The sequence below is a fragment of the Cygnus atratus genome, chromosome 8 (assembly GCF_013377495.2).
Source record: "Cygnus atratus isolate AKBS03 ecotype Queensland, Australia chromosome 8, CAtr_DNAZoo_HiC_assembly, whole genome shotgun sequence".
NCBI classification, from domain to species: Eukaryota; Metazoa; Chordata; class Aves; order Anseriformes; family Anatidae; genus Cygnus; species Cygnus atratus.
Genome location: NC_066369.1, coordinates 23763619 through 23789814, shown reverse-complemented (window position 1 = coordinate 23789814; position 26196 = coordinate 23763619). Strand labels below are relative to the sequence as shown.

The window sequence follows — 26196 nt, the reverse complement described above, 5'->3', positions numbered from 1 at the left end:
GATTTGTATTGGATATAAGGGAGAAATTTTTCATGATGAGGGTGGCGAGGCACTGGAACAGCTGCCCAGAGAAGCTGCGGATGCCCCATCACAAGAAGTGTTCAGCGCTGGGTCGGATGGGGCTTGGAGCACCCTGGTGTGGTGGGAGACATCCCTGCCCATGGCAGTGGGGAGGAGTGGATGGGCTTTAAGGGCAGACATCGGGGTCTGCCTGGCTCTGCTTGCACAAGCTGGCCGCCAGGTTGGTCCGCCACTGAGTAACCGGCCGATGAAATAGCTCACTCATTGCGGGAGGCGAGTCCTGCCAACAGCGCCTTGCCTGACCCTGCCCAGGAGGCCAGGCAGCACAGAAGGAGGGGGGGAAATCCACAAAACCCCCATGCAAGCGTCGGTCTCGCCCCCCCTCACTGAAGGCTTGCACTTGGAGCCATGCCGTCTGCAGCAGGGTTTGCACCAGGTGCTCCACCTGAGATCTGGAAGTCAGTGGCGATGGGAAATGGGGGAGTTCTGGGGCAGGCTGGGAATATTTTTTGATGGAAAATGTCAAAAAATTACCAAACAATTAAAAAATTGGGGGTTTGTTTGTTTGCTTGTTTTCCTTTTCTTTTTGGAGCAACCACTTAAGCATAAATTTATTGTTTTGTTTTTTAAAGGAAAAAGGGGTCTTTTCTAAAGAAAAGGGGCTGTTCAGGCTTGCTCTTACCTATTTTGTTTCTTAATTTGTTTGTCTCTTTCTGATGAAGTGGGAGGAGATGGGGAGGATGAAGGAGGGAAGGAAGGAGGGAGGGAGGAAGGAAGTGAAGGAGAAAGACAAATAACCTCCATCCAAACGCGGAGCCCCACAAACGTTTTTGAAGAGGAACTGGCATCTGCGCTCTGAGCCATATCACCCAGGAACACGTTTTAGGCTCAGGAATGCGCTCTGAGCAAATGTTAATTTTGGCTTAAAAAAAAGACGTTATTTCTTTGGGGAAAAAAAAAAAAATCAAATTTTGGAGGATGTCAGCACAAATCCCGAGACACCAAGACCTGGCTTTGCAGGAGGCTTGTTGTATGGGCAGCGGCTCACAGGAGGCCCTCGGAGAGAGCTGGGCTGGGGCTGGCTCCAGCCAGGCTTTGGCTGAGCACTGCCGAAGGGATTGCTCCTTCTGTGCCTCAGTTTCCCCCATCTGTAAAATGGGCCCATAGGGGTTTGACCAACCACATCTATGTGCTGCCGAGAGCATAAATGTGAGGGCTGGTGAGATTCCCAAAGTGCTGCCGTGGGAACTCGCAGCTCCTTGTCTCTGCACATCGTGTGCTTCCACTGCCAGAATCATAGAGGGACAAAGCAGGTGGGAAATTATTTGCTGAAATTTCTGACTTGGCCCCTGCACTAAGCCCACCACCGCTAAAGCTGCTTGCAGTTTCTCATCCCCCCGGGGCAGACTGAGCGATATGCAACCCCGCAGGTGCCACGGTGCTTTGAGCCACAATCGTGCACCTCTGGCCACAATAGTGCATACCTCCCTAATGGCTGCCATGGGTTAAGCAGATGCCTTGGAGCATAGGTAAGCTTTGAGATAAGCAAAGGAATGATTCCCTGGCCTCATGACCAAGGACAGAACAAGAACACTTCCTTAAGTTTCTTATACATGGGGGAACGTGTGATGGTAAAGTGGGTTTTGCTCCTAAGGAGGGAGCTGATAGCAAGACCCCTGCCTAGCAGCCCTGCCTTCACCTCTTGGTCTGCCATGCCCCCCAGCTTAGGAGACATCCCTACCCTTGGAAAATCCCCCTGAAATCCCTGGGGCTGGGCTGGGCAGGGGTGATGAGAAGATGTCCTGGAGTAAGGGTGGAGGAGGGATAGGGAAACCCCACCAGCTCTGCTGTGACTGCAGGGTGGGTAGCAATTAGCAGGGGGTGTCTCAGGCACTGAATTTTCTAAAGGCAGCGGCAGGACTGGGTGCTCTAGGGCTTCTGCTGGTAAGGGCTTCTGCTCCAGACAGAAGCCTGGAGAAGCCTTTTTTCCCCTCCCCCCCCCCCCCCCCGGGTTTTGCTAAGAGACAAGTGACAAGCAGTCAGCAGTGATCACAGTCTCTGCACGTTTCCCCGGAATGGGAGACACACCAGCGAGTCCTTGGGAAACCAAAGTTCACTCTCGTTATTATTTCTTTGTAAGCCAACTCATCCCTTTCGCTTCACAGCAGGATTGTTTTCGCAGGACCTTGCTATGGGCAGGTCCCGGTTATCCCACGTCCTTCCCAGGTGCGCGGGGACGGTCCCCGCCTCGGGGAGTCCCTCCCTTGCTGGTTGCAAGAATAGTCAGCGGGGTTAGGAGGAGGCTCACCCACGCTGCACGCGGGGATCGGGGCATGGCAAGGTGCCCAAAGGAACGGTGAGAGAGCTGGGAGCTGGCCTGCAGGCCAGCTCCGGCCCATTTCCAGCATAAATAACGTTGATTTTAGGTCCAGGGGGAAGAGGAGGAATGGAGAGGGGAAATCCTGCACGGGGAGGTGTGCAGGCACGGAGCGGGATGCTCACACCCTGCTCGTGGGAGGGCTGGGAGATGCAGCGAGGGGAACGACGACGACACCGCTGGCTCCCAGTTCCAAAATTCCCTTGGGGTGTAACCGAGGTTGAGCAGCCACGAAGCCAAGCAGCTTCAGCTCTTCTGCACGCTGACCCGTCAGCTGTCCAAAGCCTGATGTGCTGGGGAGCTGCTGGGCTCCTGCCCCAGCCCCAGCCCCAGCCCCAGCACCACGCCTTCCCACCCGCAGCAGCAGCCATGCCGCGCTTCATTGGGTGTTTCTCTCTCTTCTGGTGTCAGAAGAAATTTGGGAAGAGTCCCAAAGGCTCAATAAAACGAGCGCTGTGTTCGTGGTGTTTGACAGCCTCCCCGTTTAACAAGGCGTGGGATAGGGGAGGCAGCAATCAGCTGCTTTAATAAAGGGAGGTTTCTAAACTGTAAATGTGTTTTCCTAGGTTGTTTATGGCGCTTGATGAAAAGAACAGAAGCGTTTCTCTCTCTTTGCACCCCTCTTTCTCGGGCTGAGCAGCAAAACGCGGGGGTCCACGTCGGGATGCGGTGGCTCCCCCGGCCTCCCAGCCCCAGGAGGGTGGTTGGGGGTCCCAGGCAGGGCCCTGCTCGGTGGCAGGGTGGGAAGGGGGCGCTGGGGGAGAGGGGAGCTGGGTGTGGGGGGGTCCCAGCTCCCAGCTTGCAGCTCTCAGCCCGCATGCCCCAGGCGTGATCGGCAGAGATTTGCGCGGCTCGGGGAGGTGCTGCTTCCTCCTGCGCCCATGCAAATGTCAGCTGGGAGGCTCGGCTCCCTTCCAAGCCCCGAAGGGAACGTCAGGTTCAAGTCGCCTTGCCCCCAGATTCCCCGGCAGCCTTGGCAGCGAAAAAAAAAAAAAAAAAAAAAAAGGAGCCACCTCCTCCGCCCCCCCCCCAGCCCTCCCCTTCCCGGGGCAGGGGTTTGAATAGCCAGGTGTGAGCATCAGCCTCCCTGTTAATGAGTTTGATAATTTACCCGGCTCATTCCTGCGGGAGGGAGGGCGCCGAGCGCAGCGCGGCTCTTCCCCGGCGAGCAGGGGCCGCTCCGCACCGCCCCGCACCGCAGCCCCGCACCGTCCCCGCACCGTCCCCGCACCATGCCGGCCCTGGGGCTCGTCGCCCTCGGGCTCCTCCTGGCGCTGGAGCCCGCAAGCTGCCAGGAAGGTAAGAGCCGGCAGCCCCCGCTGCTGCCCCGCGCCCGGGGAAACTGAGGCACGGGGAGCGGGGGGCGCGCTGGGGAGGTTCCGGGGCAGGGGGCAGCCCCGGGAGAGCTTCCTGGGAATGGGAAAAGCGCCTCAGGAATAGGAAAAATCCCTTTAGAGGGTTCATGGGCTCGCTGCTCGCTTCACCTGTCTCTGGAGGTGCCGATAGGAGCTCAGCTCGCAGGGTTAGGCGGCGATAGAGCGGCTCTGATTTATCCCCGCAGCACCGTGCGCTCTGAGACGAGCAGCGTGTTGCCTTAAGGCTTATTTTATTTATTTATTTATTTTTCCTTTCTTCTCGCTCTCGGCCCCAGGAAAGCATTGCGCTGGGTTGCTTTTCCTTCTCATTCCGAGGGCTCGCAGGTTTTCCTGTACTTTTGATCGCTGGTGAGGTGGCAGGGGGGAGATATTTCCCTCCGCAAATTGGGCTTCCGTTCCCTTCCTGAAGGCTTTAGAGAGAAACTTCCTATTGCTATGACATTATTTTCATGAAATGCAGGGAAGGACTTGTCTGACACTACAAATAATCAGGAGTAATTAAAACCCATCTGGCCCCGCCAAAGCGCTGGAAAATTCCGTCCCCCTTTCTCCTCCTGATGCCCCAGCCTTGACCGCTCTTCCTGTATTTGTTTACCAACTTGCGAAGGATTTAACAGCGTGGGGTCTCCACCGTCAGCAGGATTGAAAGTTTTGCTGTTGCTTTGAGAGGAAAAAAAGCCTTTAATGAGGACTCAGAGCCTGGCACAACTTTCTCAGACATAGCAAAACTCGGAGAACAGCCGATGCTTTCCAAGCACTCAGGGAAGATGCACCAGAAGTTGTCTGTGTGTCTAAAGACGAGACTTTGAGAATGGAAATGGAGTTACAGTGTGCACCAGGGCTTATTTTGGCATCGATGCTTTCCTCGATCTCAGCTGGAGCTGCAGAGGGATGGGCACACGCCTGTCAGGGAGCGCAGAGGCTGCGCCCCACGTTGGTTAGTTGGCTGGGGAGTTCTTGCTCACTGCGGGACAACCCACCATTGCCACAGGGCAGAAGAGAGAGGAGGCTGTGTGGCTGTTCTGGGAGGGATGTCCCTCTTAAAAAATTGTCAGGGAAGACAAGTGAGAGTCACCCGCCCTGCCTGCCATCCCTCCCAGGCCAAAGTGTGTGCTCCAGCCCGTGGCGGTGCCAGGCAGGGCTGCCGTCTATGCACTCACTCCCTGATAAGATCTCACCAACCCCTGGGTGCAGACACTTGTCTCTGCCCTATTCCCAACCCTTCTTCTGTATGGATGAGTGCAGCCCCTGTCCCACGGGGATATTTCAGCCTGCAGCAGCGGTGCCTGCCCTTCCCACTGCCAGCCCTGCTTGGTTTTGGTCCCCTTGGAGGGGCCACAGGCGAGCAGCACGTGCTGCATGGCCCCAGGGCTCACCCACATTGCCGGGCTCTCTGCCTCTGCTTTGGTTTAGGCTCAAGAAGGAGCAAGGTCAGGGGCCCGTCCCAGCCTCTGTTGCCCCAGCTCTGTGCATCCCCTGCTCAGGTTTACGCCCTGGCTCCTCACCTCCCCTGGCAGCCGGGCTCCACCAGGCTGCTCGAAGCCAGAATAGTTTGATTTTGGTTTGCTGTTTGTCCCTTCAGCTTTGGATGCTCTGAAATCTCACGGAAACAGCTGTCTGAGTGAGATTTTGCTTGGAAAAGCTCTAATTCCTGAACATAGCTGATTGGAAGATGTTTCCAATGTTTTATCTTCTCACCTTCTCTGCTAGAAGACTGTGAGAAGGAAACTTGGAGATCTGGGTCACTGCTGAATTCATAAAATCTCAGAATAGCTGAGGTGGGAAGAGGCCTCTGGGGGTCACCTGCTCCAACCCCTGCTCAGGCAGGGCCACCCAGAGCAGGGTGCCCAGGACCAGGTCCAGGTTTGAAGATCGCCAAGGAGGAGACCCCACGACCTCTCTGGGCAGCCTCACCTGCCCAGCACAGAAGAGTTTCTTGATGGTCAGATGGAAATTCAAACCCAGGCTGACCTTGAACTTCCTTAACCCCAGCAGCAAACTCATCCTGGGCTGGACCTGGACCTCCCTTCCTGGGCTCGGACTGGAAACCATGGCCTCAGCAGGAAAAATAAAACACAAATAATAAATAAATCTGGCCGAGAAAACAGCCAAGGACAGAGCGAGGGAGGAAACAAAGCTGGTCAGGCCTCGGGGTGGGGGTAAAAGGTATCTTTGGGGCTGTTTGACAGGGCAGGAGCATCTCCTGCCCACCAGACCATGCAGGTGAGGACTGAGCCCTGCCCTTCCCCCCGCCGCCATCCCCACGCCACTGGCACCAGCAGCCCAGGGATTTGAGGGGGCTGCAGGCAAAGCATGCTGCTGACACAAGAGGGAATTTCCGCCTGAATTCCTCCCAGCTGAGTTTTGGCCCCGGGACCTTGCAGTAAACACGCTGCGGTGGCTGTGCGGGGAGGGAGGCGGCCGAGAGCCGCTGCTGGGGCTGCTGTCACCTCCTGCTCCGCCGCGGGGTCACCGCTCCCCAAAACCTGCCGGCGGTGAGCCAGCGGCCTCCCGAAACACAGGAGAGGCGGGAGAGTTTGGGTCTGTATTTATATTACTTTTCTTATTTAAATAAAAGCCCCTTGTGATAAGTATTCAAGGAGGTGGGGGTCTTTGTCACCGTCTCCCCCAGAGCAGAGCCGGCAGGTGAGATGGCAGCCGGCAGCAGAGGCGGCGTGTAGCTGCCTGGATGATTGGTTTGCAAACACAGGTTGCACAGTGCGCCTTTATTGCCTCTGGTGAGGGCTGTTTGCAGCTTAGAGCAGAGATTTGTCTGGACAAAGTGTTCAGCCAGCATGAAGCTCCGGTGTCAGGCTGAAGCGGCTGTGCTGGGGCTGGGGACGCGGTGGCAGAGGCTGTGACCTGGGGGGAGCGCTTGGGGCTGGCTGCCTCCAGCAGCCCCATCCGCACATGCCAGGGCTTCCTTCGTGGGCAAGGAGCTGAGGAAGAAGGAAAGCCTTGCTTGATTGAAGCAGTAATTAAGTCCTCAAGGGATGTGTCTGCGCTGACGAGCTCTGCTTTTGGTGGTGGTGCTGATACCCAGGACGGTGCTCAGGGCGGGTTCGGGAATGTCTGGGTGCTCCGTTGTGGAGAAGCAAGGAGCAGCCGTCCCAGGAAGCGCTGAGACAAGGGTTCCTCCTCTTTCTGTCCTGCCCTGGAGTTTCTCCTGTTTGCAGGAACACGTCTCACAGCCGTCCCACCCGCGGCCAAGTCACCGCTCGGGCATGGCTACAGAAAAATGAGCCCTTGTTCTCCCGACGCTCCTGCGAGCACACGTGTTGAGCCAGACTCCACGTGAGCAGCACCAGCGTGAGACGAGGCGCTGCAGGTCAGCACTTCAGCTGCTCCTGGTCCTCCTCCAGGAGCTCCGTGTGCCCGCAGGCAGCTCGGGCAAAGGCAGCGTTACCCCATGAAAGAGACTGGAGGCAGGGGGGCTCGGCTATGTCCCCCAGGGTGACAGGGATGCCGCAGCTCCCCGCCGCCAGCCCCGCCTGGCTTTTGTGCCGTTGGCTGTTGCTCTGAACCGCTCGGCCTTCAATTTCCCGTCGTAAATCAGTTTGCTGCTCTGGAAACTTGCTGAAGGGCGGATTTTACCCAAATCCACGGTGGCAGCGGTTTGCTGCGAGAGTGACAGCGGAATTTTACAACCTCACTGCTGTCACTTATCACCCTGTGCGGCGTTTGGAAAACAAGCCGGGAGCAATGCCTGCGGCATGTGTGCTCTGAGCCGTTTGTTGGAACCCCTCTGCCCGCTTTCCCCCACTATTTTGGGCGAATACCCTCCTACTGCGCTGTGCCACCAGTCCCAGGGGCATCTGCATCCCCCCTTTGCTCTCTGTACACGCATGGGCACACACAGCAGCTCCCAGATCTGTGTGCGTCATGTCAGCACAGGCAGACACGTAAGCAGCAACGTGCTCTGCTCAGCTTTGTAGGGCTGAACTCATGGCTGGACATTGATGGAGAAGCTCAGCTCAGAAGGCAAAGCACACGAATACATTTCTTATCACTTTTGTCCTTTTTTTTTTTTTTTTTCCCTGCAGCCAGGGGTAAACTCCAGCCGTGGGCGCAAGGTGTCATCGCAGTGGTGGTGTTCCTGGTCCTGGTGGCGATCGTCTTTGTGGTCAACAGGTTCTGGTGTAATAAGAAGAGGTGAGTGCTGGGGCCAGGGATGCTCGGGCTGGCAGGGGATGCACCCAGCGCCTCTGTCACACAGTGCTGGTGCTGGCAGCACTGTGATCATGGCACAAAGCCAAGCATTTTTGGGGGTGAAAACAAGCCCAAAACATTTCAATTAGTGAAGCAGACTGAGCCAAGGCAGGAGAGGAGCCGGCAGCAGAGCGAGGCGGCCGAGCAGCCCCAGCCCCGGGGCAGCGATGTGGACTTGACCCGTGGTGGAGCCGGCGGCGCGGGGCTGGCACCTCTTGCTCGCTGCATGCTGAGCTCGCTCAGCTGCCCCGTGCCTTGCTCGGCTGCAGGAACTCGATCTTGAACCCGAGCCCAAAGTCGACAAGGGACAAGGACTGAACGTGCCCTGCAGCCTGCGTCTCAGTGGACTTGGCACCAGTCCCTGCCGCCCTGCGTCCCCCCTGTGCCCGTCAGCCCACGCCAGGCTGCTCCTTCCCAGCCTGGAGGGCCCAGTGGCAGGGCTGGGGACAGCTGGGGGTGGCAGATTCTTGAATCCGGCCTCTCTTCCGAAGGGACAGCAGCAACGCAGTGGCTGGGTGCGCTGCCAGCTCTGCACTGCCGCCTTGGCAGCAGCTACGGGCTCGAGCTACCGCCTGCTCAAGGCTGTTCCTTGGGAAAGGCTGGGGAATCGCCCATGGGCAGGCACCAGGGAGGCAGCAAGGGGTGAACCCGCAGCCTCCAGGCTGAGGTTGAGCACCCATTTGCTGTGGGATGGCTCCTTCAGGGAGCCGTGCAGCCTCACAGCCAGGAGGAAGACGCTCAGCCGTGCACACACGGGGACGTGCACACACGGGGACGTGCACACACGGGGACGTGCACGCACGCATGCACACGCCCTTCTGCGCCAGGGCTCGGGCGGAGGCACGGCCCCCGCTTATCTGCCTGTGTCGCTTCTGACCGCGGGTGATTATTTTGCAACGGATTACACAGAAGGCAACTGGAAAAACCAGTCGGCAGGAGAAAACAACCCCGTGTGTCAGATACTGTGACCCCGGTGCTGGGAGCACCCAGTAGGGCTTGTGGCTGGGGTTCCCCAGCAGTGCTTCCACCCCGAGAGGCAAACGTGAGCAGCATCTCTTGGCACTCAGGGTATAGGCACAGCCCTGCAAATCCACCTGGGTGGCTCAGCCTCTGCTGTCCCACATCCTTCTGGGATGCCGTCAGAGCCACCCAGGGCCATGGGTTTGGCTGAAGGTCCCACATCCCCATGGCCTCTGAGCTGCAAGAGAAAGGGGGTCACAGTTGTGCCCTCCTCTCTGCCATCGCCACTACGAGCCGCTCTCCCCTTGCCCTGCTAACAGGCTCTTTCCTCTCCCCCTGCAGGGATAACGTTGAGTCAGGGGTGACCACAGGGGGCAAGGAGGAGGCTGTCACATCCAACAGCCACGACGGGAGATACGTGAGCACCGCAAACGACTTCAGGTGAGGGACGTGCTCGGGACCCCTCGCTGTGGCTCGTGGGCTCACACAGAGCCACGGCCTCTGTCCTGCTCCGGGTCTCCCGCCCCATGCACCTGGTTGTTGGGGCTTTTATCCTCTGCAGGGGGAAGCAGAAGGTGGTGAAGGACAGCAGTGCACGTCCTGGGCACCATCTCCTGGGGCTGCTGCAGCACAGCCTCACCCAGCCATGGTTTTGGAGGTGCTGGCCATAGCCCTGGGGCGAGCTAACAGCCTGTGCTTCTCCCCCCAACCCAGGTCCAAGGAGAGCAAGCACGCCTACGAGAACACGCTGGAGCCGGAGGAGAGGGTGGTGACCACCGCCATGTAGCACCGGCTGTCCCTCTGTCCCCTCCTTTCTCCACCCCTCGCCCTGCCTCCCGCTGGTGTGACCGGGACCCTCCGCCCCGACGTCCCCCCGCACGGAGCCTGCCCCAGCCCCGCCATCTCCAGGCCTTTCTCGTCCCCCCCGTCCCGGCTGCAGGACCTGCTGCTCTGCCCCCCTGCCAGCCCCACCGGAGCGCTGCGGGGCTGTCGCCTCCCCAGCCCTGCTCGGCCAGGCTGATGTCCCCCATCCCCTGCACCACGGGGACGCTGACCTGATCCGGACATGCGCGGGGGGTCCTTGTGGGATGTGTGGGACCCCCCTTTTTCCCCCCGCACATCCCCAGCTGCCCTCTGGGAAGTTGCTGATCGAAAACCCGCTCTCATCTCACCATCTCACCCTCCTTTATACGAGCAAAGGCCCTACAGCACGCGTTTTCATTTCAGAACAAATCTCTTCCCCTGTACATATCTTCCCTGCCAGCAATAAAGAGGATTGCTGTGCATACGGGGTCATTTCCCTGATCACCCGGAGGACTTTCTGGCATCTCGCAGCGCTCCCAGCCTTCGGGCAGTTCGGGGAAGGAGGTGCAGGGTGGGAAGGGTGCTCAGACAGGGGTCAGCACCCCCGTGATCCCCCAGGTAGGATCTGTTCCTTATATCCTAGCTGAGATGAAGCCAAAAACGCTTTTTCCTGTGCTGATGTGTCAACAGAGGAGAGAAAAAGGAGATGGACTTTTATTTTGCTCGGTGTTTGTGCCACCCCAAGTGGAGAAGGGCTGCAGGGGAGGCAAGCATCACCCCGTTATTCCCTAGGTGGGGAAACTGAGGCACGGCTCCAGCCCCGCACTTCCCAACGCTGCTTGGCAGGAGGAGAGCAGCACTCCCTGAATCCCACCGTCCACAGGGTGCAGACCTGCAGCAAACTGGGAGCCATTTCCAGGGCTGAAGGCTGAGCACAAAGCAATCGCTTCCCCTGCGTTGCCAGGCAGTGGCTGTGGGGCTGCTCTGGGCTACCCAGCCTCTCCCCCCGGGGGCTGTTTGTTCATTAACCTGGCTCCCTCCTGCCGAAGGGATGGGGTTTTCTGCCGAAGGGATGGCGTCTGGGAAGCGCTCACGGGGGTGCCATCGCTTCCAGGCGTTGGCATTTACAGGTTGATGCCGGGACCCGTTAACATCTTGGCCTTCAATGGGAAATCACTTGTGCCAGCAGCTTGCAGGATGCTCCCTCTGATCAATGGGGAAAGGGTTAAGAGGCTCTGTCCTTAAGGCCAGCCAGGCTGTCCTGCTCCGAGGGCTGTCCCCTGCTCCTCCACACCTGCTGGTGACCTTAACAGCCCCAAACCCTCCCGGTGCAGCTGCCCTTCAGCACAGGCAGGTTTCCCTGCTAGGCAGGGGCTTGCAAAACGCCCTGTTTTCCTGCAGCACCAAAACCTGCTGGCTCTTCCCCAAAGCGAACCTGAAGAGTCCCAATGGGGAGCTCAGCCCAGAAAGGTCCCCTGGGAGCACCATGGGATGGAGCAGGGCTGGAGCTGGTGATGCCATGCGTGTGCTGCTGAGCACTGCAAGCTCCTGCCCTATGGCCGAGGCTTCCCACAGGTGACACTTGATGTCCCTGCTGGGTGGGGACACAGAAATCCAGGCATGGTACAAACCGGGAGCACCCTCGTGACAGGCCCACCCCTAGAGGAATCTCCCCGCAGAACATCATGCAGAGAAACCTTTCGAAAAATGCCCTCCGGAGCCGGCGTTGAGAAATCACAGCTCGCATTAAGAAACGACGCGGGGTGGAAAATCGGGCAGATGAGCTGCAGGGGGGCAAACCCCACGGTGCAGCCTTCTGGTGGCAGCTAGGGGCTGGGTCCTGGGATTTTGGGGTGTGCCAGACCCACTGCTTTCATGTCCCAGGGGCTGGGGAAGGCTCTGGGCATTGAAAAACCAGGCACTGCCCCGTGCCTAGGGACTTGCCTGGGGGAACAGATACGGGGCTGGAAGTGAGCCCCCCCAGCTCGCCCCCTGGTCAAGGCTGCTCCCCTGGCTTTTCATTCATGGGTGCCAAACTGCGTGGCTTTGACAAACAAGATCCCCAGGGTTCACCGGTAATGATTTGCTCAGCAGAATTTGCCGAGGATTAGTCATTTTGCCTGCCCGCTGCGTCAGCACTCCGGCTTGCGGCTGGGGGGTGTGGCGAGAAGATGGGCACCCATTAATTTTTACCTCCTGGTTGCAAAAGAAGTTATAAACAGCATCCTTATAATGAGTAACGAGCTCATTCCCTGCCTCGTGCACACCCTGAATGAGCCATCCCCCGGTTTGGGGCAGGTGATGCGGGGCTGGTGCTCAGCTGCTCAGCATCCCCTGCCCCTCGTGGCCGTGGGTGCTCCAGGAGAGGGATGGGGCTTTCGAACAAGGCCGAGCAGCCTCAAAAGAACAAAAAGGGAATGAGCAGAAATGAAATTTATTGTTGGAAAAATCTTAATTAGATTTTAAGCCCCAAAGGTAGAAAAGTGAGGTATTATCTGACACTGCTAATGAGTGTTAAGGGTCTATTGTTGGATTTCTTGTTTACCTTTCTGTGCTGGCTGATACGGCCTGGATCCTCGCCTGTACTGCCATAATTAGGATATCTCATCTCTCGCTGATAGGGCAGGGGATGCTGCTTAAAGCGCAACGCTGCCTCGTCCCTCCCCGGCGGAAGAGCATGTTTGGGAAGACAACTTCTCCAGGTGTCCCAGCACCCACCCCATTGACCCCGTGAGCTGGGGCTGCCCTCCAGGGCCACCAGCAGCACCCGACGTGCCCCAGGTGATTCCCTGATCTCCCTGAGGTTAGCGAGGCTCTCCGCCTGCACAGGTTTAAGATGTTTCTGCTCCAGCAGTGACCACAACCCTGGAGCAGCGTGGGCAGGTGGAGACCCACCCCGTCCCTTGATGCCCACGCACAGCCCGATGGGGAGAGATGCACGAAACCACCCGCAAAGGAAGGTTAGTTTTGCTTAATCCGGAGGATATGCAAATTATTCCAAGGTGGTTTCATTAAGGACTTGCTGTGTGCAGGTGAACGGCTGCTGGAAGGAAGGTCAGCTCCAGCCCTGACCCCATGCAGCACAGCCTGGGGCTTACATGCTGCTACTGGGCTCCCCAGCACCCAGGCGATGGGATTCGGACCTGCAGAAGCAAAAAGGGAGCCTAGCACCCCCCAGGGGAGTGGGGGGATGCTGGCAGAGGCTGTGGGCATGCGGAGGGGACTGTCACGGCCCCTTGGGATGGAGCCCAGTGGCACCGGAGTGGCTGGTCCAGGTGGAGCTGGGAGAGCAGGATGGATGTGTGTGGGCAAGGGGGCTGCGAAGTTTTTGGTCTCGATTCAAGCCCCTGAAAGCCAGAAGTAAAATACCATCCATTGTTGGTTTATACACCCGTAGTAGCCAAACAAACATCCCCGGAGCCGGTCCTTATCACTTTATTACACCTGCTAGAGTGAATAGATTAAAGAGGACGGGGGAGGGGGGAGAAAGCAGAAGAATCCAGCAGAAAAACCGGGTTTTAGGATTGTTAATTATTCTCTGGGGTCTCTAATCTTTAACTGGCAAACAGCATCACTAACTGTCTTAAAGCCCCTCCTGGAACATCCTGATAATAAGCCATCTGCATGAAGGCACCCCGTTATCTGCCCTCCTCCAGCCGTCTGTGACATGGCTGGAGTGGGAGATAATGAATGTGCGGCGTGTAATAACGACACGTCATTCATGATTATCGGCCTGATACCCAACCTTTTAGCTCCATTGTTTGTTCTTCAAGAAAAAAAAAAAAGAGAAAAAAAAAAAAAAAGAAAGAAAAAGGGAAAGAAGAAAAGAGGGATTTTAGGTGCTGCGTGCGCAGCCTGGGGTCTCCGAATCGTCTCCGTGCCAAAGGGGCTGGCTCTGGAGGCATCTCCCCAAGGGTTTGTAGTACCCTGCAAGGAATCGCCCGGCCATTGGCGGCTGCTGTAGCTATGGTGATGGAGGGAGCGAGATGAGGCAGTGCAGAAATGTCACTGCCTGGCAGGGAGGTGTTTTGGGGCCAAGGCTTGGTGATGAGGTCCCCATCACCCAGCGCTGCCGGCTCCTCGTGGTGCTTTTGGTGCCCTCGGAGCCGTTCAGGCTCCGCAGCGGAGGTTATCTCACACTGCTTGACACACTGCTGTCCAGATGCTGCGAGCATTTAAGGGCAGGAGGGATGTTTGAGTCACCTGGTTTGATCGGGATAAGCTGAAATTTAGGATTTCCTGCCGGTTGTGACAGCCCTGTGATGTGGTGGCAGGGTGACACCTTCCCCCAGAGCCTGGGTCAAATAGCACACCTAGGTTAAGCGTGCTTCTGTCCAGGCTGGGACTCTGAAATGTGTGGTTCTGGCTCCTTCAATTATTGTCAGCACCGCCTGGAGCAATGACTTGGGTTTTGCATCAAAAGTTGAATTAATTCTGCCTCTTTCCTGAGCAGATTTCCTACAGCTTTTCTTCCAGGGAAGGCGTCTGATGGACGTGGTTGGGGTTCAGCCGTTCAGAAGAGCCAGAAGGAGCCTGGCAAGCCAAACAGGCGGTCAGTGGGGTGATCCTGGGCAGCTCGTCACCTTTGTAGGGGTGCTGCAGGGACATCCTGGAGTGCCAGCTAGTTTCCTTCCCAACCAAGGAGGCTGGGCCGGGTCTCTCTGGCCAGCTGCTCCCCAGGCTCACTGCCTGGATTGCCAGCAGGCCAGCAGAGCTGCGAGGCACATTTCTTGTTCCCTCATCTGTGACTGAATTGTCTGACGTGCAAGGAAGGTGGCAGAGCAAAACCAGCAAATTGTTCCCATGCAAACAAACCATGTGTGCCCTGCAAACAACCGCCCAGCTCCAGCAGTCAGACCCTCGAGGATCAGGGGATTTTATCCTTTCAAACAGCTGCTTAGTAGGGCATCTAGTAGGGGAGAGGAACCCTGCCTCCAGCTGCCTTGCACAATAAATACCAGCCACTCCTTGCGAGGGGATGCGCAGCATCCCAGCCCTTCAGACGATGTCCCAACGAAGGTCCGGATCCTGCCCTTGAGCCCCCCCGTGCCTCAGTTTCCCCCACTGCCTGCTGAGTGTGGGGCAGTGGCAGCTCTCCCTGACCCCCAGCCCTAATCCTCCGCCCCCCACCCCCACCCCCCCGAGCCCCCAGAGGGCACAGGCGGCGCATCCGAAGCCAAGGTGGAAGAAAAAAGGAGGATTTGGGGTTTCCGCATCTCCCACTGCCACCTAGCGATGCAGCGCGGCCCCGCAGCTCCCCAGGAGCTGGGCACGGCCCCTGCCCAGCCGCTGCCCCGTGTCCCCACGGCGGGGACATCCGTCTGTCCCCTTGCTCCAGCTCGCCACCACCTCCACCCCTCCGGGCTCAGCAGCACGGCTCCCTGGTGCCACCTTTTTGTCTTTCACTCGTGCGCCCAGCCGCCAGTTCTCAGCCTCTGCAGGAAAGGGTTTGGGACCGACCCTTCTCCCACCTGGGATGGATTTTGCAAGCCCATTTGGTCATCGCCATCACTGTTTGGGGGGGAATTTTCGTTCAGCTGCATTCAAAGCCAGGTTGTTGCGGTTATTTCCTTACCGCAAGACACTGACATGCTCCAGGGCGAGGGCTTGGTGACCCGTGGTGTGGGATGGGTGTGAGCGGCCTTCTCGGGGACGAGAAACCTCCTCGGCAGCCTTTGTGGCTTGGGAAAACACAATGGCAGGGCTGCACCCTCCCGGGCTGTGGGGCAGGGGCAGAGCAAGGGGCACAGCCCCGCCTCTGTCTGCCGGCCTCGTCCTACCCCCAGGTGTAAAGGGAGCACCTCCGCACGGCTTTCTTCTCGTTTGGGGGCGGACAAGGCTAAGCACACACAGATTTGAGTGTTTTCTCCAGGTTATCCGGCTCCTGAGCACCCTCAGCTCCAGGAAGTTCAGCGTGCGGTCAGAAAAACCTGCTGGCCTGCGTGTCTGCGGTGCCCGGCACAACGCCAGCCCGCAGCCCGTCAGGGGATGGTTTCTCCCTGAGCTTCATCTGGAGTGATCCTGGGCTGCAGGGAGGAGCTCTGCTTCCCAGCACACCCAGGCTGGGGGAGGACATGGTGCTGGGGCAGCAGGCAGGCTTTAGGGACGTGAGCATCCACCCCGTTCCAGTGGGTAGCAGGCAACAGTGCAGACACGTGGGTGGGTGATGGAAACCGCAAGGAGAAGGCAAGGAAATGAGGAGGACACAGAGGATCCTTGGGGAGATGAAGGCTAACTCAGCCATGATGCAAAACCCCCTCAGCAGCGCTGTTCCCCGTGCAAAGAGAGGACCTGAACCCGCTGGGTGCAAGGGGTTAAGTGTTGGGGTCGGTGTGGGTGAGGAACACGGTGGCCAGGGAGGGTCTGTGGGGGGGGTCCCTGGGGGTCAGGAAGGCCGCAGGGTGGCATGGTCGGCCAGGGGACGTCTCCAGGTGGAGGGTGGTCCTTAAGAAACTGCTGGTGGTACCCCAGAGGGTCAGCGAATCTTCTTCAGGTGCAGGTGGATGCCACTGCTGGACTTGAGGACGAGCTGTGCTTTCAGTACAGGAGGCCTGGACAGGTTGGGGAGCAGCTCGAAGCAGAGCAGGGTCAGGGCCAGGGCCACCTTCATCTCGCTCATGGCAAACTGCTGCCCGATGCAGTTCCTGGGGAGAGGACGACAAAGGCTCCGGGTGAGGCCTTCATCCCTGACCAGCCCCGAACTGGGCTCATCCCCGGTGTGAGGTTCTTGGGGTGGTGCCTTTGGGGTATCCATCTGCTGAGGGTCCAGTGACACATCTTATCTAGGAACCCCCTTGTGCCACACCAAAATGCATCCAGCTCTGGGGTGGGGTATTGCTGGTTTTTATTAATAAGCATTGAAAAAGTTATGAGATTAGAGAATTGGGGCTTTCTCTACTAGAAAGAGCTGTATGGATCCAGCTCAAAACCCAGAGACCTCAGACAGGTCATTTTTGGCTCTGTGTGAAGTATCTCCTCTTGCAAGTTACGGAGACCTATCTCTTGAAATGGCAGGGGAACCACAACGACTTGGAGATCCAGCTTGGCTTTGATGTGTGCTGGGTATTTACCCCTAAACCCCTAAGAGCCCCTCTTCCCAGTGCAGACAACAGGAACTGTAAATACCTCCACAAATCCACAGAAGTGTGTGAAGCCCTACAGTGACCACAGAGCCTCAGGTGTGGGAAATGCTCTGGAACTGGTGGAGCTTGGTGGAGATACTGTTACGGAGTTGGCCAAGCTGACCTGGCTCATGGGTGCTGGGGGATTAGCCTGAGGGGCAGAGCTCTGGGTGAGGTGTCCCATACAAAGCAGCCTGTGGGGAAGGAGCGGGATGAAGGTTGAGGTTTTCACACCTGTATCCAGCAGAGAAGGGCAGGAAGGCGTGGGAGTGCCTCTGTGCTGAGTTCTCAGGAGAAAACCTCAGGGGATCGTACACCTGCGGGAGCAACAAGGGCCGCGTGGTCAGCATTGGCCCTAGCACGAGCAGCACCAAGTTCTCCCTGGTCCCCAACTTTGCATTTAGATATGGACTGTTGGAATTAGAGGCAAACAAAACAAAACAAAAACCCCAACAAAACAACAACTACAATTGGCAGGAAGGCACAGGCTGCCTTGTTCAAGAGGAGTGGATGTCTGGGCTCAGAGATCACCTCCTCTTCCTGCTATAAAGGTAACATACCTCAGGGTCTTCCCACACGTCCTGGTTCCTGTGAATAGCAAATATGTCCAACACAACTTGGCAGCCTGGAAGCGATAAAAAACTCTCACCACCTCAGAGCAAAGACACAGGGAAGTGTTTGTGAGATTCCCTCCCTTCCCGGACTCTGCAGGGGCTGTGGCAGGAGATCTGGCAGAGACATTTCCCAGCCCGTTCAGGTGGATCAAACCCTGAAACCCTCCCATGGAAGAAATAATGGCCTCAAAGCTGAGCCCCACTCTGGTACCAGTGGATTTACTTTTACTCTTGGCCAGGATCAGCACTCTGCACGTCCCCTGGAACTCTGTGAACTCCCTGGAGCAGGTGCTCGGACCTTTTCCAGCCACCCTTCCAGGCTCACTGTGGCTGTGAGCTGTGGTGGCCCTGCAAGGCCTCCTGGAGAGAGAAGAGAGGCTGGAAGCCTCTTGTGATAGACAGCAGCATGAAGGATGAACAAATCCAGCGGACCTGCAGGTAAGCTGCGCCCATCAGAGAATGTGACAGGTGTAGAGAGCTGTCGGGACAAGACAGGAACCGGTGGGAAGAGGCACAGGCTCTCCTTGATGCACATCGTGGTGTATGTCATCTTCCCCAGGTCCTCCCTGCAAGCAAACCACGGGGTCAGGCTGTGTTTGGGTGGCACCACTGGGGACACCAGTGGCCGTGGCTTGTCCTGCACACCGGGTGGTCTGGACTTTTGTGTCTTCCATCTCCCACTGGAATTTCTCCTTTCCCTATTCCTCCATTTGCTGCCAGCTTTGCTATGTGGGAAGCAGAATGCGCCAGTGCAGATACAGTATAACGTGGATATTAGTGAGATTTCTTCTCAGAATAAGTGGAAAGAGCTCAGAGCAAAGAAACCAGGAGTACTAGCTCACCACTCAATGGTGTCTCGGTCCCCCAGGATCCCCTGGATCTCCTCCCGGCACTGTTGCTGGTACTGCGGATGCAACGCCAGGCAGTACAAGAGCCAGGAGATCCCACTGGCTGTGGTGTCATGACCCTCAAACATGAACGTGTCCACCTCGGCACGCAGGTCCTCATCGGATAGCCCAACGCCATTCACGTCCTAACAAAGAGAAGAATATATCATCCTCAAGCTCTCATTAATTGGACTTGCTCATTTGGATATAGAAACAATCCTGGATGTTGATGAAGAAGGGCCTGATTTGGCTTCTCCTGTATCTCCCTGTACATCAAGAACTAAACCAGCAGAAAATATATCCCATAAATGTGAGAACAGAGCTGCTGGCTGCCAACTCTGCAATCATTAGAGCAACAGTGCTGGACTTTGGTGGGATACCAGATCCCAGCCCTTCAGGATGCCATATTTGTTCTCCTGCCAGGGTCCCTGCTACATTTTTCAGTAATTTGCTTTGTTTGACTTTAGTTTAAGCACAAGAGAAAGCAGTAGCTCCAGAAAGAAGAGTGAGCACAGAGTGGGTCTCCTGGACACCAAATGGCAGCTCCCGTCCAGAGCACCTGAAGATGTCTGTGGAGGCATAACTACAGATGGCAACAAACAAAACCTCTTGAGAGGACTACAGCCAAGGTGGCCTTCCTGTAACCTTTCCAAAGATCTCTCTTCTCAGGTTTCTGACAGCCCACATCATTTAAAATGTTAGTGTGCTCAATGACAATGAAGAATGAAGATGAAATTCTGAGCTATTTATGCTCAGTCACCGCACCTCACACATTGGTGTTACCTTTCCTTTCAATCTGACTTTTCCCAAGCTAGGAAATGGGGAGCGGGGGAGCTGTTGCCAGTAACTCCAGCCCAAACTGGTGAGCTCCCTGCTGATGCATCCCTGGTGCCGCAGAAATGAGGTCCTTGGTGTCTGACAGGATTATTTCAAACATTCACCTTGGTACAAAGAAGAATGTCCAGAAAATCCAGGTGTCTCTTCTTCTGGATGTTGTGAAGTTCCTTGTCACTGGAGAGCAGTAACTTTCTTTCTTTTATTACTTTATCTGCACAGAAGAATGAGCAATCCATTAGATGCATCCTGCCGTCCGGAGAGAGCATGTACCATACTGGGTCAGTGGCTTAGACCCTGTTTAATGCCTAACTCTCTGGTGAGTGCCTGCCTAAGGCCCCCTCTGAGCTCCAGCTGCAAGTGGGTGAGAAGTTTAGCTGGGAGAGAAAGAGGGAGAAATACCTGTGTGGGCATAGGCCAGCTTGCAGGCATGCTGAAACTTGCGGCCTTGGCGAGTCCAGCCATAGAAGGCATCTCTGTAAGGTAAAGCCTGTATTCTCTTGCTTACGAGGCAGCTCAGTTCATAAACAGCTCTGATATAATAGTCTGAGTTGCTGTGAGAGACCAAAGTTAAAGTTGGTGTTGGCAATTGAGTGGGGCAAACAGGAGCACTTGTTCTCCCAGAATTTGGAGGTTCATGCACTGACCTCTGAGTCTGGCAGTCGGTGTTAGAGCTGAAGGCACACTTCATGATGTTGTCTAGCGTCATCAAGCTGATGTCTTGAAAGAGCTCCACTGACTTCCTCTGTGTGCCGGTCTTTTCCCATTTATCCTAGTGGTGGAGAAAGCACACAGAGGGACGGACTTCCACAGCGGACTCAGCCACAGTACGATCAGGTCATATTTCACTATCCCTGCCTCTTCCCAGATCCACACTGCTAAGCTAATTACTTTATTTTCTCCAACAAAGGGCCTAGTTCAATGCATATTCTGTGAATTTAATCAAGCTATTCTGTGCGTTTCTTTTTCCAAGTTTACTGTTCCTGGGCTAGGAAGGGATATTCTAGCAGTTGATTTTACTGGAAAGCAGATGAAAGAGAGAATAAGTGCAACTGCCAGAGGAAGGTGGAGGGAGGAATTTCAGAACTTCAAAAATCCCCCCAAAATTCAACAAAATTCTAGGAACAATCGAAGTCCAGTCTCTTTCCTTCCTTCATTCCCACACCTGATTATTTTCACTGGTGTACAGTTAGAAGCTAAAAGTGTCAGGAATGATGATTCTCACCAGCATCACTTTGACTGAGTTGGACCTCAGGGCCACGTAAGATTTCAGCATGTCATAATGAAACGCAGGAGCGAGCAGCTTCTGATGCTGAGACCACTTGGTTCCATTCAGGGTCAACAGCCCCTGCCCTGGAGACACCAAAAGTGTCAGTCAGCTACTCCAGACTTCGAACGTGACTCTTTTGTTTGAGGAGCAGGCTAACATGAAGAGTCCGGAAGGAGAAGGATTTGGTGGTGGAACCTTTTCTACAGCCTCCCTGAGGCTGTGAGCTCTTTGGATGGAGGAGAAGCGTGTCCGTGTGTCCTGCACCAACAGCTGTGCACGCCCAATTTGCTCTGAAACTGGCTCTCTGCCAAAGCCGTGGTAGCGAAGGCACAGGGCTTGCTCGCTTGGTTTTTCTGCCCCAGATTTTGCTGGACACACGGGCTTGCACAGGCCAGGGTGTATGATCTGAGGCAAAGCCAGACGATATGCAATGCGGGCAACTCCGGTGCTAGTGCTTGCACAAACCAACCCTCCCGTTTGGGAGCTCTGGTTTTAGGATGGAAGAAAGTGAAATGAAGGAAGATGAAGGAGAATAATGAAAGGAGCAGCTTGGTTGAAAGGGATAATGGAAGAAAATTACTTACAAATCCAGGCAGCTAAGTATTTATAGAGTATATTAGACTTTGGATCTGTGAAACAAAATAAAGACCAGAGCAGTATAAGCATCTAATGAATGCATTATAACAAAAATAATTTCAGGATAAATTGCCACTAGAGTCCCTCCTCTTAGTCACAATGTAGAAACCTGGGATGGGCTGGTGGTTTGAGAAGGTGAGCAAAGAAGGAATTCCAATAGCTGTGAAGGAAGCCAGCAGAAGGGATGGCTCCCGGCAAGTTTCCCATGATTTTGTTGGTAGGGAAGTGTGAAGGATGGGACAGGACTTCCCCAAACCAGGTGAAGACACTTACCCCCTCGGACGAGTATGTTCTTGGCATATTCAGGATGGTGGATTACCAGGATAGGCAGCACCATTCCAAACCATCTGGGAAAGGCGTAGGGGTATTGTTGTCTCCATGACACCATCAAAGGTAATATTTTTTTGCCGTTTATCTGCAATGACAGTTAATTAGGCAGAAAAAGAGGGGCATGCCTGGGAGAGCAGAGGCAAAACCTGCCCTCCCACAGAAAGCACATGCCAGGTGTCCTCTCCTGGGAAGCAGAGAGTGGTGGACGTGACATGGGGGCTTTCCGCGCTGCAGGTGGAGGAGAGGTTGGCTGTGGCAAGGGGAAGTGTTGAGATGGCCACGCTCCATGGTGCCAAGGTGGGACCCAGCTGTAGCCGAGCTGTGTTAGGACAGCCTGGTGTTGGAGTGACTTGGTGTCACGCTGGGGAGCTACAGCTGGCATGGGCAATGCGAGGGTGCCCAGTGTCTGTTCAGGGGGCCCAACGCTGCTACTGCTACAGACCTGTTCCTCAATCTGGCTGTGCAAGCTGGGCATGCAAGGTGAAAGCAGAAACCTCCTCAGAAGGATGAAAGTGGCTGTGATAAAATGCCCTGCTCACACGGCCATTTCCTCTTAAGTGGGTATGGGGGGCGAAACTCTTGTTGGTAGAAGATTTAATGCAGAAAAGAGACATGGTTGCTCACTCTTAAGTAACTTCTTGGAAGTCCCAGACATCATCTAATGACATGTTTAAGTACGTGATCAAAACCAACATGTCTCTCTCTCTCTTTGTTTTTTTTTTGAATAATAATAATGCATATTTCACATCTAGTCACATTTTCTGCCTGCCCTGCAAAAGTCTTGTCACTCCCTGTACAAAGAGGTCCTCTCCTTAGGAAGGGGTGTGAGCAGGGGACATGGCACACGCCACCTTCACCCCCACTCGCATCCTAACAGATGCCTTGTGCAGTTTTTGGGACAAAGCCACCCCGGCTGAGCCCAGCTCTGTCCTTACCAGATGGTTGTGGCCATATAGCCAGTGTCTGGGGGGACCAGGGAATGCCTCCAGGGCTTTGATGAGCTTCTTCCTCTCCCGGTAGATCCTGAGCACCTTCGGTAGCACGAAGATGACACCTAACACCACAAGCAGCTGCAAAACAACAGCAGAAGGTCTGGCTATGCTGTCCAGCAGAGACACCATGCTGGCTCAGCATCCAAGGTGTTGACACTGCCCTCCTCTCCCTATTCTTCTGCTCCTCCTGTGCCTGGGCCTCATGGGGGGCTAGGTGCAGGAAAAGCCCTCTCCCTCTGCCTCTGCTGGAGCTGAGCCTGGCAAAGTGCTGCTGGTGTGAAGTCTGGGTGAGATTTATAGCATCAGAAGTGTCCTGGTAAGTGATGCGTCATCTTGGCCCATAACCAAACTTCCTGCTTTTCCTATTCACCCTTTTACCTGCTTCCAACAACCTGTGGCTTGCTAGCAAACATCCCATAAATATTTACTTTTTCTGAAGTCTGTTACATCCCAGCAGTGAGTGAAAGTGCTTGCAGCCAGCACAGGGCTCCACCTCTGCTGCGTTTGCCCACGCCCAGTTGGCCAAAGCCACGTTCAGGTCTGATAGCCCTTCCTCTGACTACATGAAGTGAGGAGCAAACAGGCCACTTCTGTCCAACACACACATGCTGGACTGATCCAGCCACATTCAGCTGTAAAAACAGTGCCCTTAGTGACTGTAACATCACACAGCACTGCTGGACTATAGGCAGGGGAATGGGCAAAACCCGACCAGCACACAAGGCTTCGTGGCCCTGTTCTCCAAGGGGCCCAGTCACAGAGAAGCCAGGATACAAAATTATTGCTCAGAAGAATTATCACTCAATAGGTAAGACAAGGAGTTAGAGAGCAGCAGAGCAGTGAAAAGGGCTGCAGCGAGACTGAGGGACATCTAACCTGATAGGAAGGGGTGATGGTATGGTGATGTTCACTCCTGTCCTGGTGGGTCCTCCTTCTGTCTGCAGGGCAGGTGGGGGACTTGGGCTGGAAGCCCACCACGTGTGGCTGGTTTTCAGGCATATTGCAAAGAGAAGGATCCCAAGATGGGCTGAAATCATTTCCCACTTGGGTGCCTGGATCTCTAAAGACCAGGGTCTTCTGAAGCGTGGACACTTTCCTTTAGCTTTCAGTCTAAATTAGACCACAGCCAATTGAAGCCCGTGTTTTCTGCTGGTAGAGTGTTTTTACTGCAAAAAAACTCCTGTTTGTCCGGTGTTCATTGTCCAGACGTGTCCTTTTTATAGTGGCAGAGACCTGGAGATCATTGGCTGAAATGAATCTGCACAACCCCAGTGAAAACATTTAAACTCTTTAGATGGAAAGTTTATATGGAAATACCTTACAAGACCCATGAATTACCTGACCCTGTGACAGTGACTAAAGGTTAGTGAACTGAGAAACTCAGCTGGCTTGTGGCATATTTGTTAATTAATGATTGCAAAGACAGAGCCCTGGGTACAGGCTTTTATATTACAGTCCTGGGCAGATTTGAAGTGTCCAGCAGCTGTGAACCCAAGCGAGGGCTGGTGGGTATGTTGCTCGGCTGTTGCACATGAAAGCAGGCTGAAGTTCACCATGTGCTCGTTTGGGTGTAGCATGGGAAAGTGCCCGGCCATGAAAGCTGGACTCATCCTATGTGATGATCCTTTTTTTTTTTTTCTTTCTTTTCTTTTCATGGACGGGTAAACTAGTGCACAGAGCAGGAAGACTCAGCCTAACTCCCTGCTGGTCTTTGTAGAAAAATTGATGGCGTGAGTTCCTCAGCTGGGATAGGATGACCAAGCCAACATTACAGCTCTCCACATGGCACTGGGCTTTTGTTAGCACGGCAGGAAGATGCGTTGCAAAGAGACGATGATAACAGCTGATAATCTTTTGTACCTCTGCAGACTTGGGTGCTTCTACTGCTTGAGCACTGTCCTACCACATTGCTTCAGCCCCCCACTGTGACCGTCCCCCTGAACTGGACCCCCATAACCCACACTAAGATGGTGCCTCTGGTTGTTCAGGCTAGGAGGAAGAGGAAGATGGGGGTATATCCCCTGGCTGGCTTTTGTCACCCTGACTTCTTTCCCACACCATTGCTAACATGCTGCATCGTTTGGCCCAGAGCCTAGTAAATCATTAGAACCACATCAGCCAACAATTTTGAAATTTAAAGACGACACAGGGACTCCTTGTAAGGCAAAGCTGTGGATTAAGCTATTGTCTTGGAGAACTCCCCTGGCAGGCACAGAATAGAGTTAATTTTTCACATACTTGGCCAGCTTCCTGATGCTGAGTGCATCTTGTTATGCCAAGCTGGCTGAATCCATGCAAAAGTTCAGAGCAGAGTGAAAAGTTGTTCAGGAGGCAGGAGATTGGAGTCTGTCAGACCAAGCATTAGGGAAGGATTCCTTAGGGAATGATTTGTCTGCAGCCCTAGCAGGAGAGACCCAGTTTGCCTTGACAACTTTACACTCCTGAGCAGGATTTCCCGACTCCAGGGACCTCATGGCTATGGAAGATGTAGGAGACACATCTTCTTCCCTTTTCTGCACAGCACCCCTAGTTCTTCCTATGATCATCCTCCACCATCTGCAGTGGTGTGATTAATAGGCAATTAGGTGAGGAGGCAGCATGGGCTGGTTGTCCAGCTGGCTGGGAAGCAGGCAGGTTGCAGTTCATTGGGGGCTCCTGCTGATGCTTCTTGACTACCAAGGAGGTGAAAAAGGAGGAAAAGGCAGCACGTGGAGTCACTTTTGGGATGTCTGAGCCACATCAATGGCTCTGCAAGCTGCCTTCAAATGTGGGTCTGAAGGATGTGAGGAGAGTAATGTTACCATGAGCTTCTCGCATTATCAGATGGGATCACAGAGAGGTGAAGACAGGTCTGTCATCATGCTTGGGATTAACCTTGAAGTTCAAGTGGTGCATGCTGCAAGAGACCCCATTGCCAATGTACACTGTGTTATGCACTCTGTTTGACAGCTGTCCTTCTTTCCTCCAGATGTTTTAAACTCTCACCGAGCCCTAAAAAGGTTTTCATATTTGTTCAGAGAGCCCCTCTAGGGAACAGTCCACCACCAATGAGCCTCTCCTCTGGCCTTGCCTGTGACTATGGATAGGAGGGAGGAGAAGGAGAGCTCCATGGGGCTGAGGACTTGGGGACAGTGGCTTCTGTGGGTCTTTTGTACTGAAGACCTCAACACGCTCATATACTGCTCATATAAGCTGGGTGCCTTGCCAGGGCCACATAAAGGACAGAGGGAGAGATGGGGGCTGAGCTTTTGGCTCGCACCAATGGAGCTGTTTTGGGGTGCCCTACCCCATTACCAGACTGACAGATCTGGACCTGCCCGGCAGATTTCAGCAATCACCCACAAAATGGAGCAGAAATCCCCCAAGACCCACAGGTGGAGGGGCCTGGCTGGAGAGTCTCTACACTTGTATAACTTCACAGACATTCTCATTGCTGACAAAGTCCCCGGACAATAGGTTTCATTATGGGTTGCCAGGCAGGGTGGATTTTTACCCATCTGGCTCCCCGGTAGTTATTTAATAACTAGTATCAACTTCTGGGCATGGAGTCAAGGATATATGGGTTGGTCAAGTGAGATGTAGTGCTTTGAGCTGATAGGGAAGGAATAAAGGGCCTGGGAGAAGAGTGGCTAAAGCCACATTTGGGGGGATTAGGAAGAAGAATCTGAGCTTGGGTGACAGCAAAAGCCCACCTCTGCAGGGGGCTGGCCTAACCCAGCCTCTGCATTTTTTGTTTCACCAGTGGAGGCGTGTAAAACACTTTCA

At 55.0% G+C, this 26196-nt stretch overlaps 2 protein-coding genes across 2 annotated transcripts; one reads left to right on the top strand and one right to left on the bottom strand.

Annotated features, from left to right (window-relative positions):
* The first annotated feature begins 3630 nt into the window (after window positions 1-3630).
* On the top strand, window positions 3631-9730 carry PDZK1IP1 (PDZK1 interacting protein 1). Its single transcript, XM_035537677.2, has 4 exons — window positions 3631-3697; window positions 7818-7926; window positions 9286-9384; window positions 9658-9730. The coding sequence occupies exons 1-4, from the start codon at window positions 3631-3633 to the stop codon at window positions 9728-9730; spliced, it is 348 nt and encodes a 115-aa protein (XP_035393570.1).
* Window positions 9731-16222: 6492 nt separating this feature from the next.
* On the bottom strand, window positions 16223-22560 carry LOC118243566 (cytochrome P450 4B1-like). Its single transcript, XM_035537726.1, has 12 exons — window positions 22375-22560; window positions 21383-21524; window positions 21058-21102; window positions 20429-20556; window positions 19851-19975; window positions 19606-19757; window positions 19311-19417; window positions 18325-18515; window positions 17915-18048; window positions 17429-17493; window positions 17103-17185; window positions 16223-16391 (listed from the first exon to the last, which is right to left on the bottom strand). Exons 1-12 carry the CDS (start codon window positions 22558-22560, stop codon window positions 16223-16225), a joined length of 1527 nt encoding a protein of 508 aa, XP_035393619.1.
* Between the last annotated feature and the right edge of the window lie 3636 nt (window positions 22561-26196).

Bases quoted from the DNA above. Each gene is read 5' to 3' on its own strand.
- PDZK1IP1 (XM_035537677.2), top strand. From the start codon at position 3,631: ATGCCGGCCCTGGGGCTCGTCGCCCTCGGGCTCCTCCTGGCGCTGGAG. The intron at 3,698-7,817 runs GTAAGAGCCGGC...TTTTCCCTGCAG, and splicing joins GCCCGCAAGCTGCCAGGAAG to CCAGGGGTAAACTCCAGCCG. The intron at 9,385-9,657 runs GTGAGGGACGTG...CCCCCAACCCAG, and splicing joins AGCACCGCAAACGACTTCAG to GTCCAAGGAGAGCAAGCACG.
- LOC118243566 (XM_035537726.1), bottom strand. From the start codon at position 22,560: ATGGTGTCTCTGCTGGACAGCATAGCCAGACCTTCTGCTGTTGTTTTG. The intron at 19,976-20,428 runs GTGAGAATCATC...CTCCACCACTAG, and splicing joins ACTCAGTCAAAGTGATGCTG to GATAAATGGGAAAAGACCGG. The intron at 17,186-17,428 runs GTATGTTACCTT...TTGCTCCCGCAG, and splicing joins ACGTGTGGGAAGACCCTGAG to GTGTACGATCCCCTGAGGTT.